Genomic DNA, 19,070 nt, shown 5'->3' with positions numbered 1-19,070 from the left:
GGGGCCAAAGGAAAAGTTTGGAGTTTAGAGTTTGAAACCTCTTCATTCTACATCATTCTTTGCCCATACATACTGTACCTCAGACCAGTACCTCCATTTCCTCCCAGCAAAGAGGGAGTCAATTAAATATGTCTGATTCTTTACTTTGCGTCCTGACTGGCTGAGTGGCCTTAATTGCTAAACCCTCTAGAACAGAAGATAGCAAGTAAGTGCTTTGACCCTTGCCATTAAGCTTCGCTTGCCTTGGCTCTCAAACACCTACCAGGCTGCTTAAGAAAAAAGTTTTTCCTGGAGTTCACTATTCTGACTATGAAAGTGACTTCATTTGACATACACCCACATACAGTATTTGTGATGTTTTGATAATTCTCTTTGCATTCCATACAGAAGTATAATACTAGAAAAGGATATAGCGTTGTGTTAATTTTCTTACTTCTTCATTTGCAAGGTTCTGGAATGTTATAAGGTTTTCACATTTGCATTGATCAGGTTTTTCTTCCAAAGGACTTCCTGAGAAAGCAGATGGAAAATGTTCACCTCTTACTCACAAGACTTCCCAGATGCATAATAATAGGACTGAATCAGCAGATGGAGGAAACCATAATGAAAGAAATGTTCAACGTTTTCCGTGCAGCCAGATCCAGTAAATCCTAGGAAAGGGCTTCCAACACTGGATGTGGCCTTTACTGTGGATTTGGGGAAGACCACTCCAGTTTCTCTTAGATTTTTAGTTCTCATTTTACTTAAGTTCTGCTCTTTTCCCCATCCTATTTCCTACTTCCTCTTTCCCTTTCCTCCTTTAAATGGAGTTTGTTGGCAAGCTGAGGGTGATATCGGGTTAACTTACAGTAATATTTTACTGGGAATTACCTGAAGATTTTGTCGAATGGGAAAGTTTTTGTGTAGATCGTGAAAGACTGTCTTCTTCAAACAGATACCTGTTTTGCACTGCAAAATTAGAACAGGAAAGTAGGTCTCGGATATTTATGGTGAGTGGCTCAGACTCTGTAAAGAGAAAGAATACTGAAGTCAAACCTGCTTAACACAGTTGTATAAAACACCATCAGCTGTCAGACTAAAGTACCTGGTATTCCTAGTATGTGGTACACAACTTTACTTTGGGACACACTGTGGCAATAAGACTGTCAGCAGAGAGGCTATTACCAAATATGGCTTAAGGTGTGGAGTGAATGTTTCCTATCTGATTGAGGAAAAAAGCCATAGTTAACATAATTCAAATCTTTCACTTTACAACTTTTGTCTGGAGGGAAACCATGGTGGAAACATCCACCACAGGTTCTATAAAAACATTGCTTTTTAAAATTTACCTGTTGGCTGGTGGACCCTCTTTGGCAATTCCCCTGCTGGGGAGTCCTGACTTCCATCAGAGTCTTCCAGAGCTGAGAGGAAAAAGGTGACCAAAAGGTGATAGTTGTCTGCATGCACACGTGTTCTTGAGGAAACTGGACCCAGATCAACCTTTACCTACCTGCCATAACCCAGGGTATTTTAGTTTTGTTTGGTAACACCACAGATTCAAAAACCGATTGGTTACTACATAATCCAAGACCACTCTAGGGCAGTTCTCTGTAGTAAGGGAACCCTGGACCCCTCAAGTGCATCTTAAGAATGCTCCTAAAATATGTCTAGAAGGTAGAGGGGAGAAAAAAGTTGTCGAAGGATTAAGTTGCAGTGGCAGCAACTCCATTTGAGGCATTTCAACTTGAATGAAACAGCCTAGAGGTAAAACATTACTTACTCGCATTAGAAATCTGACAGGCCTTCCCTCCCCATCTCCCTTCATCTCATTGTTTTTTTCCTTCATAGGAGTAAGACACATCACTTAGACTGATTTTATTGGTGACTGAACCTGGGATATGAGTAAGAGGGACAAGGGGCAGAATTGCTATATGTCAGCATGCCTTACATAGAGCACAATTAGTGAATTGGAGAAAAGCATAGAGACCTCTTGTCCACAGCAAAATCTAAATTCTAAAGGGCAGTCTAATGTTCTGTAAGCTGACGTAGTCCATGCAGGGAGGCAGTCTTTAAATTTTAAGCAGTGGGCTTGAAAGGATTACCATCCCTTTCCACTCTAATTACAGGCATATCCGGAAATTACATGTCAACTCTCCTGATTTATATAATGGCTGTTTCTTAGTTAAATGATCATCTCTATAGGGTTTCTGTGAAGATTAAGTCTGCTGGTCTGTCAAAACACTAATCACACTGCTCAGCACAGAGCAAGCTCTTGAGCAATGCTGGCTAACTTCTGTCTAATCTCTTCCCTCTTCTGTACTTAGAGCTTCCAGGTGTCACTGGCCCTGCACAGCAGGGAGGTACTTTTTTGAGCACTTGAAAGAATGGGTTGAGAGTTTCTCATTCAAAAGTTCATGCTGCCCTGTTTGTGCTAAGATCTGTCCTAGACATAAGCTGTAGTACCTTCACATATGCCTTTCTTTAGTTTTTCACTTATCTCGCCCATTGTGCTGAAGTCTTCAGCATAGAAGAGATGCTTGTTTGTGGGTTCAGAGGCAATCTCTTGCAGTTCTTCCTCAATGGCTTTTCCTACCCCAACAGCATACATAGTTATACCTAAGGGAAAGAACAAATGAAGAACAAGGTAATTAGAGTTGTGTTCCCATGGTCTGGGAACTGCACCCACAGCCAGCTAGATGTTAAGTGGTGTGGTTTGACGGGTCCATGTCAACCTCTATTTTTTCACCATTTTTATTTTGGCCCTATGAACAAAAAAGGCCCCAAGAGAGGAAGGTGAGGCATCTAGGAGAGGTTGGGGAGCTAGACCACCAACCTGTTGCTTAGTTCTAAGCAAGGTCATTTAACAAATGTTAACTTTTCTCTAAAAGAGCCTTGTGGATAAAGTAGGAAAGAGCACAATCTATGGCTTACTAAATGGGAATCTCCTGAGAGAAGTCTAAGAAACAGGTCAATTTATGACCTTATAACCTAGTTTCTACTTCTCAAAGGTACAGGATGGGAACCTTAAGTGGCCTGGGGGGAGGTGAAGATGCATTCTGCCCACCTCTCAGGAGGACAGAGCCTTGAGAGGAGGTGCTAGGCTGAAAAGGAGAACCTGCCGACCACTGGAAACCCCTGAAGTCAGGAAAAAACCAACCCAAGAATCAACCTTAGATAGCAAAAGGATATGAGATTGCTCCAAATACTTTTCTCAACAAAATTCATCATTAGACTCCCTTCCCCATATACTCTTCATTTGAAAATAAAACAGTAAGAACTTAAGTTCTACTTGGTTTTCAACATTTTTCACCACTGATATCTTATTCTGACTATCTCATTGACTAGGGTTTTTTTTTTTTTTTTTTTTAATACACATAAAAATGGCTCTTTAAGCCAACGGGCAAGAGTTATGCCTTGTTCCAACTCGGTGTAAGGTCAACAGCCAAGTTCAGCATATTTGGGAGCCCAGTGACTGCACAACTTCCTAAAAAGGAGAACTATTATTTTAAGATTTGTGTTAGCTATGCATAGGAGTAATTAAATTCATTGGAGGATGTCACTTCAGATAAATTTGTTGATTCAAGAACCAAATAAACATCTGTTTCTCCTACCACCTGTCTTTGGGTGATTCACGGAAATGCAAGTGGGGGAAAGGGTAAGGTAGGATGGTCTCAATGTGACAAATAAAAGGGCTAACCACTGTCTTTGGAGACAAGATGCTTTCCCCAGTATTCTAAGAATGCAGGCTCTGGCAGCCCATGGGTTTGACATGAGCTTTTGCAAGCTGTCTAGAAGCAGAGGAATGGTGTGAGCAGGCAGTTTTACAATTCACCCAGATTATTCAGGCAGGACACTTTGTGGTTATTACTCTGTTGGGCTTGGGAAAAAGTTGTGAATAATGAGATAAGCAATATCAACAAAACAGCCTCCTTCACAAAGAGATTGAATGCTGATATGAAACAGCCTTTCTGTGAGAGGCAATGGAATTCACGAATGGGATTGCTAGCACTTTGACTTTTGTTTGTTCACTCAGCAAGTATAAGTCACACGCATACTATGTGCCAGGCCTAGGCACTGGGTCCATAAAGTCTTGGATGAAGCCATGGTCTGTGGATACCCTTCATCCCTTACAGGACCTGCTAAAGCAATATGCCCTCAAGAAGTTCTTAAAGTGACTTTTAAGCAAACTTCTTCACAACCTCAAGTTTTCTCATCTTCCCAAGGAATCCAGACGCTACCTTAAGCTGTCTCTACCAACCATCCTAGCTTTTGGGTTTCCTTTCCCAAGGGCCATACTCCTCTGCCACTTCACATCTATCCACAACTAAAGTAACCTCCAGTACCTCCTGCGTTATACTTGGGGTCAGAAACACCACAGAGAATAGGCTGAGCTCTGCTGAGCAATGAGAGCTTCCAGTCACAATCTCTTCCAGCATTTAAATTTTCTCAAAAGCTAACTTTTGCCTCCTGCGAACACAAGAGTGTTTGCTATCCTAAGGCTACTGTGCTTTCAGTGTTCACTTGCAGTATTGGTTTTTAAAAAAAAGTATCAGTAAGAGTCCTCCCACCGGGAATCTGTTGTTAGATGTTTGGGGACTGTTGTGTATTTGTGGTTTAACCAGAGACGGCACTTGCAGGATTGATTCTCTCCACTGGAGGTCACACTGGCTAGTGAAGCACAATAGATGATTACTTAGGTGTGGTCTGTGTCTAGACTGATCGCACCGTGTGCAAGACCTTCGCATCCTTCCGAGTCCTTTAACTCACGGGGTCCCTTTAAGGCCTCTAGGTGGCAGTTTAGTAAAAGGGTATAACAGCGATTGACAACCTTTCTGTATACTCAGAGACTCTCATCCTATGACCAGCTGTGACCACTGAGTGAGTTTAAGAAACCTGAAGCCTGAGTGATGTAAACCACACTTCCATCCCATATTACCATTGGCCTTGGCTTTACTGGCCCACTCGGAGACGTCATCCTGCGCCCGTCCATCTGTGAACACGATGGCCACTCGGGGCACCCGCGCGGAGAGAGGTCTGGCCCCTTCTACTTGTGTAAAACTTCTCTCAAACATGTGTTTCAGGGCCAGCCCTGTCATAGAGCCCTTGCCCATGTATTTCATGTGGACCACGGCTTTTTTCATTTCCTTGGCTGAGCTGAAGTTTCTCAGGGTAAACTCTGTGCGGACCTGTGTGGAATATTGGAGCAGCCCTACTCGAGCAGCTTTGGGGGAAATCGCCAAGGAATCTATAATTCCAGTGACAAACTGCTTCACAATCTCAAAATTTTCCTCTCCGAGGCTCTTGGATCCATCGATCACAAAGATCAGGTCAATTGGGCCTTCAGAGCATCCTACAAGAATGAAAGGAAAGTTGAGATAGGTAAATGATTAAAAAAAAATCATTTATGCACAAGAGTAGAAGAAAATTATGCTTCAATTGGAGGCATAACCACTTTGGAGAACCACTTGTTCTTAGATAATACACAGGACAGACAGGTGTTGGGAGAGACACACAGTAGAGATACAAACTGTCTAGGAAACCAGGTCCACATTGTCAGGTCACCGACAGCCAGGTCTGGGAGGGACTGCATGCAAAGTACACTGAAGGGTCTGACAGCACTCAAAAGATTCCTATAACTTTACTCCAGGGGGGTGATGTCACCCCAGTACTGGCATTCTGACAGACAACGGAGAATGAAATTCTTAAAATTCAGCTCAGCCATCATCTCTTCTAGGGAGCTTTTCTAGTAACCCAGCATGTATTAGTTACACTTTGTATACCCTTAACGCTATTAATTTATTCAACAAAAATTTGCTCATTGATCATGTGCTTCATGTAAGGCAATAGGAACAGCAGGATTGCAGTAGTGACCAAGACAAAATCTCTGGCACTAAGTTGCTTCTAGTCTGTACCCTATGCACTGTGCAGGCGCTGGTTATGTATAGGCCTAGTCCTCTCGTCTGCCAGTTCTTCCTCATCAGGGGCCATGCTCATTCATGTCTGTACCCCCAATGCTTGGCATGTAACAAGTATGCAATAAATATTTGTTGACAGGTTAAGTAAAGGAGGTGTGTCCAGTACCACATTAACCTATTAAAACTTAAAAATAAATTATCACTGTGAATTCTTTATCTACACGGACGCTTTCCAGGCAACTCAGATGATTGACAGTAAAAGCTTTATGCAAATACTTAAGCAATCTGGGTGTGGAGAGGTTTTTTTTGTTACTTGAGGGGGGAGGGGACATAAGAAAAATTTATAGATCCCAAGTGGATGATCTCATTTCCGACAGTCTACAGTAATGTGATACAACCTTCTCTTATGTACCAAGCAGCTGGCCAATTTTGTAATGTGAAGACAACAATATAAGCAAGTAAAGACACACACATGCAAAAATACTTCTATGCCTGGCCTATATAACAAGCTGACATACTGACATACGTGTGTGTGTGTATGTGTGTGTGTGTGGCATGGGTTCCTCTCTCCATTAAGTGCTTATCTTCATTACTCAACCTATTGATTCCTTATTAGTAAAAGAGGAAAAGACCATTTCAGAGCTTCATTTACATTCATAGCCTGTTCCTGAATCAACCGAAAAAAGACTGTCAGATGGAATGCATGTGGATTTCAGAAATACTGGAATAATTTTCTGGCAGCAAGTCTATTTTCTCCTCTTCCCCATACACTTTTATCTTATAGAACAAAACCAGCACTTGCAGGCTCCATGTACGGAGGGGCACAGAAGGCTTCTCCAGGAAATGAGAGTGCTAGATGGAGTGGAAGGGCATCAGGATGAGACATGCCAGACTTTTGCTTTCAGACCCAGGGAGAATGACAGCCCCACTTGCCGGCTACTTCTTTGCCAGAGGGTCACTCCAACTTTCCTTAAGCATTTTCTTTTTGGTAGTTAAGTCAATTGATTTGCTTTTAGAACTTAATTTTCACAGAGTTCCAGAATTACCAGGTTGAATAAGACCTTTAAAGGTCATCAAGTGCAGCCCTCCTGTTGCTCACATCTTGACCACATCCCGTCCACTAGCCATTCAGCCTGTGCTTGAACATGACTCCTGATGAGGAACTCATCCCCTCACCACTGAAGCCCCATCTTTGGACAGCTCTACTGTTGATGACAACAATCGTTACCATTTTTCAAGCACTTACAATTTGTCAGCACTGGGCTAAGTTCCTTTAAATACATTATTTATTCCTCATGACGATTCTGTGAGGTACTATCATAGATGAAGAAACAGACTCAGAGAAGTTAATTTTTCCAAGGTCACACAAGTGTATGAATGGAGGTTCACATCCAGATCTGTCTGACCCAAAGCTCATGATCTCGACTAATTAATGACACACATTCCCTGAGAGGAAGTTTCTTTGTCCTCGTGTGGAGCTGTAGCCTCTACCTAGTGTCCGTTCTTTCCCAGGTGAATGAGGTGACAGTCACTTTGATTTTTGAATGGCACCTCAAGCCTTTTTTTCCTATTAGGTTGGTGCAAAAGTAACTGCGGTTTAAAAGGTTAAAAATAATTGGAAAAACCGCAATTACTTTTGCATCAACCTAATAAAAAGACCCCCCCCCAGTTTCTTCCTTTATTTTTCACTTGACATTGTACTGAACTTTACCATGATGCTTTCTGAATCATATTTATCTCTATCCTTTTTAAAAAATTTTTTCTATAAAATACATGCACATGGAATAAAATTCAAACATTACAAAAGAGTATATATGTGTGTGTGTATCTCTATCATCTATCTATCTACCATCTTTTCTATCTATCTGGAGAGAATGGATCTTAGAGGGAGCCTCTTACAAAATACATCAAGGGTAATATACTATAAAAACCAGTCAGCACCATGCTTATTTCACTTAAAATATCTTGGGATTACAGCCAATTGCTTCATTCTTTTTAACAGCTGTATAGTATTGAACGGTAGCTACACCATAATTTATCTAATCAGTCTCTTATGGATGGACATTTATCTTGTTCCCAATTTTTTGCTAGTACAAATAATGCTGCACAAAATACCCTTGTGTATATGGCTTTGCACATATTGGTAGGATAAACTCCTACAAGTGGAATTGCCTTTAAAATATTGCCAAATTGCCCTCTTAGAGGTTGTACCAATTCAGACACTTAGTGGTAAATTTAAAATTACCTATTACAATATACCTTTTCCAACATAAGGAATCATCAAACTTTTTGATTTCTGATAACTAATAGGTAAAAAAAAAAAGTATCATAACTTCAGTCTCTTACTATACATTTCACCTTTTTCTTTTATGGCTTTTATGTTTCATGCCATTTTAGAAAGGTCTTCTCTGAGATTATAAAATAATTCTGTTAAGATTTTTTTCTGCAACTTTAGTGGTTTTCTTTTTTTATGTTTAAACCTTTAATCCATCCCTCTCTTCCTAAAGTGCAATGTTCAGAACTAAATGTAATTCTCCAGCACAGAGCACAACACAAGTCTCAAAAGCTTTTTCACAAGTGCTGCAGTAAATTCTCTTCCCCACACTGTATTTCTCCATGCATATTTATATTTATGGGAGAAGCAGAGGTGAGGGATTTGTTCCCTGAAAATACTCCAAAAAGTAGTTACTCCCAAACCAAATTAAAGCAGAAAGGCGAGTTCAGATCACTTACTCTTGCACTGTTTTCCATCCTCAGATAGAACAAATCCCTCTGAGCATTTGCAGATATAGGAATTGCCACTATTAACACAAATGTGTTCGCAGCCATGGCGGGTCGATTTGCAGACATCCTTTCCTGAGGAAAACGTAGAAAGTTGAGCAACCCCATCGGTGTAGAAATAAACCCGATTCAATAGTCATGTCAGGAGCGATCAGGAAGTAATCCACTTTGTAAAAATCTACCTCTGTTCAAACCTCTTTTAAAACATCTCCTTTTTCTCTCTAATAGTGAGGACGACGTGGTGAGGGAAACATTTCTCTCAGGAAGCTCTATTCCCACAAACCTGAATGGTAAGGTGGGGGATTGGTGTCCTGAATTTATTACTAATTTTTAGAATTGTTGATTGTGTTTTGGGTTTTGATTTTTCCCAAGCTAGTGATTTCTTACCACATAGATTTCCCAAACACTCGTTTTAATAGTCTAATGAACACTTCTCATGGGTGAGGTACTTTAAATTCTTTAAAGTAGTTACAGCCCTTTTATCTTCACAACATCCTGTGAGGAGAGGAAGGCAGGACTAATTATACCCAATTTATAAATGAAAAAACTCAAAAAGTTTCAGAGTTGCCAAAGGTCGTGCAGTAAGTTGATCACAAAGCTGAGACATGACGTCTCCCGAGTACTCCTCCTCCATGGTGTTCCTTTCTGTCATTAGCTCCCTAAAAGGGATAGCTTATGACATAATTGGAATCAATGTACTATAGATCTCTCTAGGAAGTGGGAAAATGAAGGGATTTTATTTAGCAATCAAATTCCAGAGGTAAAAGTTGTACCTATTAAGCAACAAATGTGTTGAGTGAATAAATGGTGTGTGTGTGTATGCTTACATTTATAGAAATAAAAGCATAAACAAACAGCTCAGGTAGACATAATGGGCAGAACTGTAGACATGGTCTCCACAGAAGGGACACTACAGTGAGAAGTCAAAACATAGGATCATGCAGGAAGTCCTGCAGAGTTAGGCCAGGGTCCCACAGGCATCCTAAGAGTCAGCTGTTCCAACAGAACTTCTTGCTAAAAGTAGGACCCCTGCTCCCCGGTGGAAAAATGAGAGCAGTGAGTTCCATCAACCCAGCTTTGTTGACATGTGAAGTGAACCCAGTTATCTCAAAGGAGTCTGTGAGGAAATTCCTAAAAATCAACCTCAAAAGCAAATGAATTTATTTTGTCTTGGCCAAAAAAGGGCCATTTTGCCCACTGGAACAGTGTTACAAAAACAAGTACACAGTGTTGAATACCCAAAAGTAGGGATTAACAGCTCAGAATCTCACAGTGAAGAAAAATCCTGCCCTGTGCTCTTCTAACGTCCACGCCCTCCTCACTGAATTAGTGTGTCCCTGTCTTTCTTCTTTTGGGTGCTGTGATAGTTAATTTTATGTGGTAAGTACCTAGTTGTTAGGTCAAACTGCAGTCTAGATGTTGCAACAAAGGTGTGTTTTAAGATGAGATTAACATTTAAGTAGGCATTTAAGATGAGAGTAGGCATTAAGTAAAGCAGATTATCTTCCATAATGGGTGGGCCTCATCCAATTAGTAGAAGGCATTAAGGAAAAAAAAAGACTGAATTCTCCCAAGGACGAATTTTTCCAGCAATCTGCCTTTGGATTAGAGCTGCAACATCAGCTCTTTCCTGGGTCTCCAGCCTGCCTGCCTACCCTGCAGATATATAGACTTGACAACCGCCCCCCATTATCATATATAGTCCCATGACTAGCCAGGCACTGTGCTAGGCTCTGGGCACCCACACAAATCTTGTGGAGAGGGCCAACAGCTGAGAAAAAATGAAAAGAAGCAAAGAGCCTGACAACTCAGGACCTTGATTGAAAAATTCCTAAGAACTAGGGGTCTACTCTATTGATCACTAGCAAAACACTTCAAAGCACCCAAGGAAGGAACTTGTAATTATAACATTCATTGTAAAGGAAGATTTTAAAGATTGAATGAAGTTATAAAACTGCCCAAGTTCCACAGATGGACAAGTTTATCTCTACCTAAGAAGCCACTTACTTCTGCAGTGTTTTCCATCCTCGGCAAGCCGGAACCCCTCCAAGCACTTGCAGATGTATGACTCACCACTGTTCACACAAGTGTGCTCACAGCCATGGTCTACTGCTTGGCAGACATCTTTCCCTGAGGACAGCAGGACAAGTTAGAATAATTTCACCTACATAAAATTTCCCCAGGCTTCACCTCAGAGTTTCCATCCATCTCAGCCCCCAGACTCCAGAGACCCTTGAGGTCAGTGATCCATGGAAAAGAAGGTGAAATTGAGGGTGAAGTTCAGTGGTCCTAATTCGGGCTAACTCTTCAAACTTCCTCACTATCATCACCATCCTCATTCACCAGCACCTACTTCAGTGTCTCATATAAATGCAATCCATCACCAGCTTTCTGCAGATGTAGTTTCTGTTATCAGAAAGGAAACACTTTTGGTATGATTACTTAGATTAAACTTCAATTTAAATTAGCAGCACTGAAATCTAATTCTGGCTTTGTTCCTGACATATTTTGTGACTTCAGAGAATCACTTAACCCCATGGAGCCTTAAGTTTCCTGTCTGAAAAATGAGAGTAATAATTCCAGTTAGCCATGTTTTCTTCAAATATGTCAACATGAGTTGCCCTTTGTAAAGTACTTTGAGAAGCTTGAGAAAAAGATGACTGATTGGCATGTAAATCATTTACTCTGGGTTACACACTCCCCTTTGATTATATGAGGTATGATCAAACAATATGGTGAATGTTTAAATAAAAATATTTATTACAGTAAAAGACATATTGCCATTAATCCATTCAAAGTACTCCCCTCACTTCGAACACACTTATCCTGTTGTTCTTGCCACTTTCTAAAGCAGTTCTAGAAGTCCTCTTTTGTGAGTATCTTTAGTTGCGCTGTTGTGGCTGCCTCGATGTCCTGAATCATTTTGACTTTGGGGAAGAGCCACAGTCACATGGTGCCAGATCCAGTAAAGAAGGTGGATGAGGACACACTGTAATGTTTTTATTTGACAGAAACTGCTGTATACCAGAAGCGATGTGTGACATGGAGTGCTATCATGATGGAGGATGATTTATGCCACACTTTAAAACACAGCTTCTCTCAACCGTAGTTCACACCTGACTGACTGCACCAAACAAGTTGAAACTTGTCACATACTGTGTCTACGGTTTGACGTGCCACTTCCGGTATTGAAGATCTTTGCCTTTCCACTGGATGGCACTTGGCAGCAGCATTCACCATATTTGTTGATCACAATGGAAAGGCTCCGTGCCACACATCACTTTTGTCTGGTATACGGCAATTTCTGTCAAATAAAAAAATTACGGTGTGTCTTCATCCACTTTATTCACCAGATCTGGCACCGTGCAACTTCTGGCTCTTCCCCAAAGTCAACCATGAAAGGTAAACGTTTTGAATCGATTCAGGACACTGAGGCAGCCATGGCAGCGCAACTAAAGACTCTCATGAACGAGGACTTCCAGAACTGCTTCAGAGAGTGGCAAGAACGATGGGATAAGTGTGTTCAAAGCGAGGGGAGGGGAAGCATTTTGAAGGAGATTAATGGAATGTGTCTTTTACTGTAATAAAAAATTTTTTAATTTATAAACATTCACCGTATTTTTTGATCACACTGTACAGAGATGCGTCTTGGCCCCATCTAAGAGGTTTTGTTTTCTGAGACATAAGAATGGCCTCATCACAAGGTTCTCTCTGTAAGGAATTTGTGCTACCAGAAACAACAACAATATTAGAAATAAAGAAACAGAGGCTCCGAGAACTTAAGCAAGTTGCCCGACTAATAAATGGCAGAGACAGAAGTTGATAGAATATTGGATTACAGACAATACATCCTTCCACCAGAACACCCTGCTAAACTGCTGCTTCTTGCCATAGGACATAAAAGAATAACTTGAGTTGTAGCTCTAGCAGTGACTTTTTTCATTTGTGCATTTGTTGTTTTCTTTTTAATGGACTTTATTGTATAGGACAATTTTAAATTTATAGAAAATTGATAAGATAGTACAGAGTGTTCCCATAAACCCCCATACCCAGTTTCCCTTATAACATTTTTCCATTAGTGTAATATATGATATTATTAACGGACCAATACTGATACATCAATTAATATCAAGTAAAGTCCATATTTTATTTATATTTCTATACATTTCACCTAATGCCATTTTTCTGATCCAAGATCCCATCCAGGATCCCACATTACATTTGGTGATCTTGTGGCATTTGCTTTTGAGAGTAACTGACTTATACAAAGATTAGGGTGGTAGATTTCATGCAGAGGCCAGACACAATAATGTGAGCCAACTCCAATAAAAACTTACTTCTGCAGGTTTTCCCATCTTCTCGGAGTATATACCCTTCAAAGCACTGGCACACAAAAGAGTCTTCCCTGCTTACACATGAATGTTCACAGCCATGGTCCCCCAAGGCACAAGAGTCCAATTCTGAGAACCCAAGTGGAATTAGAGAAACAGATGAAGGAAATGATTCAGACATTGGTGACTTATTCAATCTTAAAAGACACTTCAGACACCTTAAATTAAAACAGTATCTAATTCCATAGTGCACATTTCAAAATAGAAAGCATGTCTATGAGCAAAAATTCTTAATATAGGGCCGGCCCGGTGGCTCAGGCGGTTAGAGCTCCATGCTCCTAACTCCGAAGGCTGCCGGTTCAATTCCCACATGGGCCAGTGGGCTCTCAACCACAAGGTTGTCAGTTCAATTCCTTGAGTCCTGCAAGGGATGGTGGGCAGTGGCCCCTGCAACTAAGATTGAACACAGCAGCTTGAGCTGAGCTGCCTCCCAGATGGCTCAGTTGGGTGGAGCACGGGCTCTTAACCACAAGGTTGCCAGTTCAATTCCTTGAGTCCCGCAAGGGATGGTGGGCAGTGCCCCCTGCCAACTAAGATTGAACACGGCTCCTTGAGCTGAGCTGCCGCTGAGCTCCCAAAAGGCTCAGTTGGTTGGAGCGCATCCTCTCAACCACAAGGTTGCTGGTTTGACTCCCGCAAGGGATGGTGGGCTGCGCCCCCTGCAACTAGTAACGGCAACTGGACCTGGAGCTGAGCTGCGCCCTCCACAACTAAAGTTGAAAGGACAACAACTTGACTTGGAAAAAAGTCCTGAAAGTACATACTGTTCCCCAATAAAGTCCTGTTCCCCTTCCCCAATAAAATCTAAAAAAAAAAAAAAAAAAAAAAATTCTTAATATATAAAAGCACATAAATAAAATGATATCATTATCTCCGCAGGAAAAATGAACAAAAGGCATGAAAAGACAATTTACAAAAGGAGAGATACAAATGGCCTATAAACATTAGAAAATAAGTTCAACTTCATTGGTTATTAGTTAATATAATATCTACATATCTACTTAGGTATGAATGTGTGTGTCACACTTAGGTCATCCATTCATTCATCTGTTCATTCAGTCAACAATATTTCATGGGTCCCTACTCCATCAGTCTAGGCTCTGGGAATACAACAATGAATAAAACAGAGTTTCTGCCTTTGTGAAGCTTACAGTTGGTGGCAGGGGTGGGAGGGAAGAGATGGGGAAGACAATCAATAGACAGACAAATATGTATGTCAGATGGGGAAAAAGCAGGCTAAGGAGGATAGAGAGTGCCTGCTGGGTTGGGGCATGGTAGTGCTTGTCATTTTTCATGCTGCAGTCAGATAAGTTAACACTGGACAGAGCCCTGAAGAAAGAGAAGAGTGAGTGTGTGGTATTTGGGAAAGAATAGCACCCCTAAGAAAGAATTTGCAAACTGCAGAAGTAGGAGCATGCTTCGCATTTTTCAGGAAAGGCAGAGAGACCAGTTGATAAAGCAACTGGAGCCTGGCAGGAAATGATCAGGGACAGACCACACGGGATTCAGAGGCAGTGGTTGAATCTGAGTGAGAAAGGGTCACTGATGGGTTTTGAGCAGTGGAGTGGCATGATCTGATCTGGTAAGGATGTAGCACAGAGAGCTAGAAGAAACCTACTGCAGTAATCCTGGTGGCCCAGACCAGGCTGGGAGAAGTGGTCAGATTGTGGCCACATTTTGAAGGTAGGCCTACAAGATTTGTTGATGGGTTGATGTGAAAAATCCATCTTCACATGGCTATGACACATTTCTGAGAGTCAACTCCATTATTTCCATGGAGTAGAAGTTCTACAATGGATGCACTGACGTTAAGTGAAGGCTCTCGAAGTGCACAATCACATTTATACTCAGGCAGAGACCATGTAGTTTTTTCTAAGGCATTTTTACAGTATTTTGGAGGGGAGCTCTGAGAACCCCCCTGTGGGTTAGGGCACCCGTTGTTATTCTCATTTACCAGCAAGGGAAACAAAGGTTTGGGGGGGACGGCTTGCCAAGACCACTTGCTAGGAAGTGATAGCATCAGACTAACACTGCAGTCTTCGGACAATCAGTCCCACGTTTCCCTCAGCTGCGCTGCACTGCTCTGCGCTACGGTAAGCTTCCAAACAGGAAGCGAGTTTTGCCTGTCTTCCTTTGAGCAGAAGCACTGCCAAAATTCTTGAACAATGGAAAAGTGTTATGTTAATTGAAATTATAACTGCAAAAGAGAGTCAAACAAAAGTCGGACGCTCCTGATGCTCTGAATAGGACTGACTTCTCTGGGCACAGTCTGCAGTCCTTATTGACCCAGAACAATTCCTCATGTAGTGTTGAGTGGAAATACGATTGAGTGATCCACAGTACAGACAGCTGGCTGGCTGTGGAGGTGAGCACTTTTTCCCGCACCATGAATTTATACTAAGACTATTCTATTTTCCAAGGTAATAAAATAGCTATAACTCTTTCAGGCCAGCCTTGTCAAGCCATAATCCAGACAGAACTCCCTGAACATGCTTTTTCTTTCTAGAGCTTCCCCCATGTCCCATCCTGTCCTCTCAGCTTCAGCTCAGGCTTTCATCTTGAAGAGTGAGGGTGAGTCTTCCTGCACAGACCCTGAAGGGCCACTGATACCCAGGCTTTCCCGAGCCATAGTGGTCTGAGCCTGACCTGGCTGAAGGACACTGCTTTCCTGTATCAGGAGCCTGCTGAGCCCAAAGCCACTGTCCACAGGGGCATGTCTTCACCCTTAGCTGCAGGTTATCCTGGAGCTCCCAGCCCACTTTCTGAGTTCTCGTGGGCTTTCATATAGTACCTGTTTGGAAATTTTGTTGTGTGCATGCTTTAAAAGCATGTGGAGAGTCTGGGTTTTTTATCTTTCCCTTCCTTACTCCCTTGGAGCATCTGATCAAGAGTAGGGCAGTGGTGAGTTCTCAACCTTGGAGGAGCATCAGAATAACCTGCAGAGACTTTTTTAAAAGTCAAAATAGGCACCTGATTCAAAATTCAAACATATTAAAGAGCAGACTTCCCCTATAGAGGGGCATCTGGCAAGATCTACCAAACTTACAAACTGTACCTTTAACCCAGCAACTTCACTTCTGGAATTCTCTTGCACCATATGAAGAGCTATACTTTCAAATTATTCATTCATTGCAGCATCATTTGTAATAATGAAAAGTGGGAAACAACCCAAATGTCCAGCAACAGGGGACTAGCTATGTAAATGTTCCACACACTGAGACATTAGACAGCTGTAAAAAGAATGAGGAAGTGCTCTCTGTAATGATAGGAAGAAATGTCCAGTAAATATTATTGAATCAAATAAAAAAGGCATAGAATGGAGTATATGGTGCACCATTTTTGTGTGTGTGTAAGGAAAGGGAGGAAATAAAAATATTGTATTTGCTCTTATTCACATAAACATGAAGGACAAATAATAGACTAATAAAAATGTTATGTTAGCTATCTGTTGCTATGTAACAAGTTACCCCAAATTTAGCAGCTTAAAACAACAAATATTATCTCACACCATTTCTGAGGGTCTGGAGTCCAGGAGTGGCTTAACTGGGTGGTTGTGGTTCACAGTCCCTCATGAGGCTACTCTAGTCAAGCTGTTTTCTGGGGCTACAGCAATCTCAAGGCTCTGCTTCCAAGCTCACTCATGTACTAGGAATTACTGGCAGCCCTCTCAGTTCCTCAACAGCTATTGGTCAGAGGCTCAGTTCCTCATCATGTGGGCCTTTCCCACATCGCTTCCCCCAGAGCGAGTGATCCAAGAAGTGAGAAAGCACCCAAGAACAGCAGCCACAGTATCTTCTATAACTTAATTTGAGAATATTCATCAATACTTCCATATGCTATTGGTCACACTGACCAACAGTGAAGGAGATGACTATACAGGTGTGTGAGTATCAGGAGATGGGGATCACCAGGGGCCATCTTGGAGGGTGGCTGCCACCAGTTATTGATAGGAGGTGGAGGTAGGGAATGGGATGGCACGGCAAGAGTGGGAGCAAAACTTAACATATTTTTTTTGTATTGTTTTGATTTTTGAACTACGTGAACCTCTTACATATTCTGAAAATAAAATTTAAACAAAAATCCTTATTGCAAAACAAAGAATTCATAGTTAAAAGTATACCTCTCTGTCACCTTTGACATCCTACATAATTATTTCGAAAGGCTGCACCATTAGTCATTTAACCAGTCTCTTACTGGATGGGCATTTAGGTGGTTCCTAGTCTTTTGCTATTACAAGCATTATTGCAATAGATATTCTTGTGCACATAGTTGGGCATAGAATGTGAGGGCTTATCTGAAACAAACATCCTAAAGTGGAAATGCCTCGCTAAAGGGTATGAACATTTAAAGCTGGTTAATATATCCAAATTGTCCTCCAAAAACATTACATTAATTAATGTAAGATAGTCTCTGTTTCAGGGGATCTAGTCCTTTTGGATGTTTTAAAAGCCCCACAGATGATTCCGAAAAACCACCAGGGTGAGATCCTGGTGGTGGTTCCAGCCTTATATTCAGGGGCCTTCCCAAGTGTCCTCCACCATCATGAACCAAATGCCATCATCTTTCTCTACGGCTGTTGCATCATCTACTACTGGTTTCCACATACTCACTTTCACCCCCTTCAGTCCATCCCCTGCCTCAACCTGAGTCCTTTTCCCAAAACCTGAATATGCTCACATCACTCCTTCCCTCTGCCTGAGATCCTTTAATGCTTCCTGAGAGACTTGGGATGAGACACAGTATCCTTGGCAAGGTTTTCAGGACCTGCCCTGAGGCCTCATCTGGCCCGCTCTCCTCCAGCTCTGAGTACTTTCTTTCAGTACCTCAGTACTTGAGTACCGAGCCAGGAGCCTCCCATCACAGGGCTCTGCACAGTCATTCCTCTGCCTGGAAGACTCCCTCCTTTGCCACTTCCAGATGTCTTCCCTCACCACCTGGCACAGGGCCTCAAAGAATCAGGCACCTGCCTCTTTGGTAGTATCACAGGTGTCACTGAATATTTAGTATGTGGTTGGTCTGGGTCTGTGCTCACCTACTCAGTGGAGTGTGCTCACACGGGCTCTGATCTCCAAGAGACCATGGACTCGATCTGCCCTTCTGTCCTGTGCCTCCCAGCACCTGACTTAATGCCTGGCACACAATAGGCCCCGGTAAATACCCATTCAGTAAAAGAAAACATTTCCTCTCAGAAAATCAAGAGTAACTAGACACACTTCCTGGGGTTTTTGTTCAGATGTTTTAAATGAGAACCAGTGGGGTGTGGATCTGGCGGTGAGAGGGGTTTCTCACTCCTACACACCTGCCTTGCAGAGTGCACAGTTCACATCTGTTCAGCAAAAATGTCCAGTTTCTGCATGTCAGAGACGTTCTGGGTCACTCATAAATTAATGAACCGCATGTGGTAAATTGGAGAATGCCAAAGTCGTACTGTAGTTAACTTCCTGACCACAGGCTCTAGCTGCTTTATACTCACCAAGTCTGGAAATCAACTTGGAGTCAGCTTTTCCCCAGAGCCAAAGGTACTCCCCTCTAGGAAAGTACTCCAGTGGATCCCTAATAGGCTAAGAAGGCCACCATCCCTGACTCACTATCAGGGAGCCTTAGCCTGAAGAGAATGGTGGGCATCCCAGCAGGAGTTCATTCAGTCAGCCTGTGTTTATGGAGCACTTACACTGTGCCAGGCACCATCCTTAACCTTGGAAATGAACTGGTCCAACATTTCCATTTTAGATTTGAGGAAATTGATGGCCGGAGAGGGGAAGTGACTTTCCCAAGGTTCCTTAATCTGCCGAGATGAACTGTGTCAGCTCTGCTAGGGCAGAGGTGTGATTAGATCACAAATCTGTCACCTCCGAGTTCCCTGGTCCAGTTGCACAGCCAGTGATCATCCTAGTTCAGCAGGGTCTGCTCAGACAGGCTGCTACATTCTCAGAAGACAAATTAAAATAGTTTTCTCAAGGGAACCCAGGTCTCCAAATAGTTTAATGCAACTTTAAAGGCTGTA

General features: G+C 42.0%; 1 protein-coding gene across 5 annotated transcripts in view; it reads right to left on the bottom strand.

Moving 5' to 3' along the window:
* MATN2 (matrilin 2) overlaps positions 1–19,070 on the bottom strand; it is a 154,349-nt gene that overhangs the window by 2,225 nt on the left and 133,054 nt on the right. For 4 of the 5 annotated variants that reach the window (XM_033126158.1, XM_033126157.1, XM_033126162.1 and 1 more), the window contains 8 exons: positions 13,013–13,135; positions 10,683–10,805; positions 8,628–8,750; positions 4,916–5,329; positions 2,443–2,595; positions 1,329–1,400; positions 871–1,005; positions 412–510 (listed from right to left, as the gene is read on the bottom strand). In XM_033126158.1, coding sequence (XP_032982049.1) covers positions 412–510; positions 871–1,005; positions 1,329–1,400; positions 2,443–2,595; positions 4,916–5,329; positions 8,628–8,750; positions 10,683–10,805; positions 13,013–13,135 — 1,242 coding nt within the window. The remainder of the gene's footprint in view (positions 1–411; positions 511–870; positions 1,006–1,328; positions 1,401–2,442; positions 2,596–4,915; positions 5,330–8,627; positions 8,751–10,682; positions 10,806–13,012; positions 13,136–19,070) is intronic. The other variant, XM_033126160.1, reaches the window with a different exon arrangement.

Source organism: Rhinolophus ferrumequinum, chromosome 14, assembly GCF_004115265.2.
Source record: "Rhinolophus ferrumequinum isolate MPI-CBG mRhiFer1 chromosome 14, mRhiFer1_v1.p, whole genome shotgun sequence".
Taxonomy (NCBI): Eukaryota; Metazoa; Chordata; class Mammalia; order Chiroptera; family Rhinolophidae; genus Rhinolophus; species Rhinolophus ferrumequinum.
Note: the sequence above shows the minus strand (reverse complement) of the source record. Positions and strands in the feature narration are given on the sequence as shown.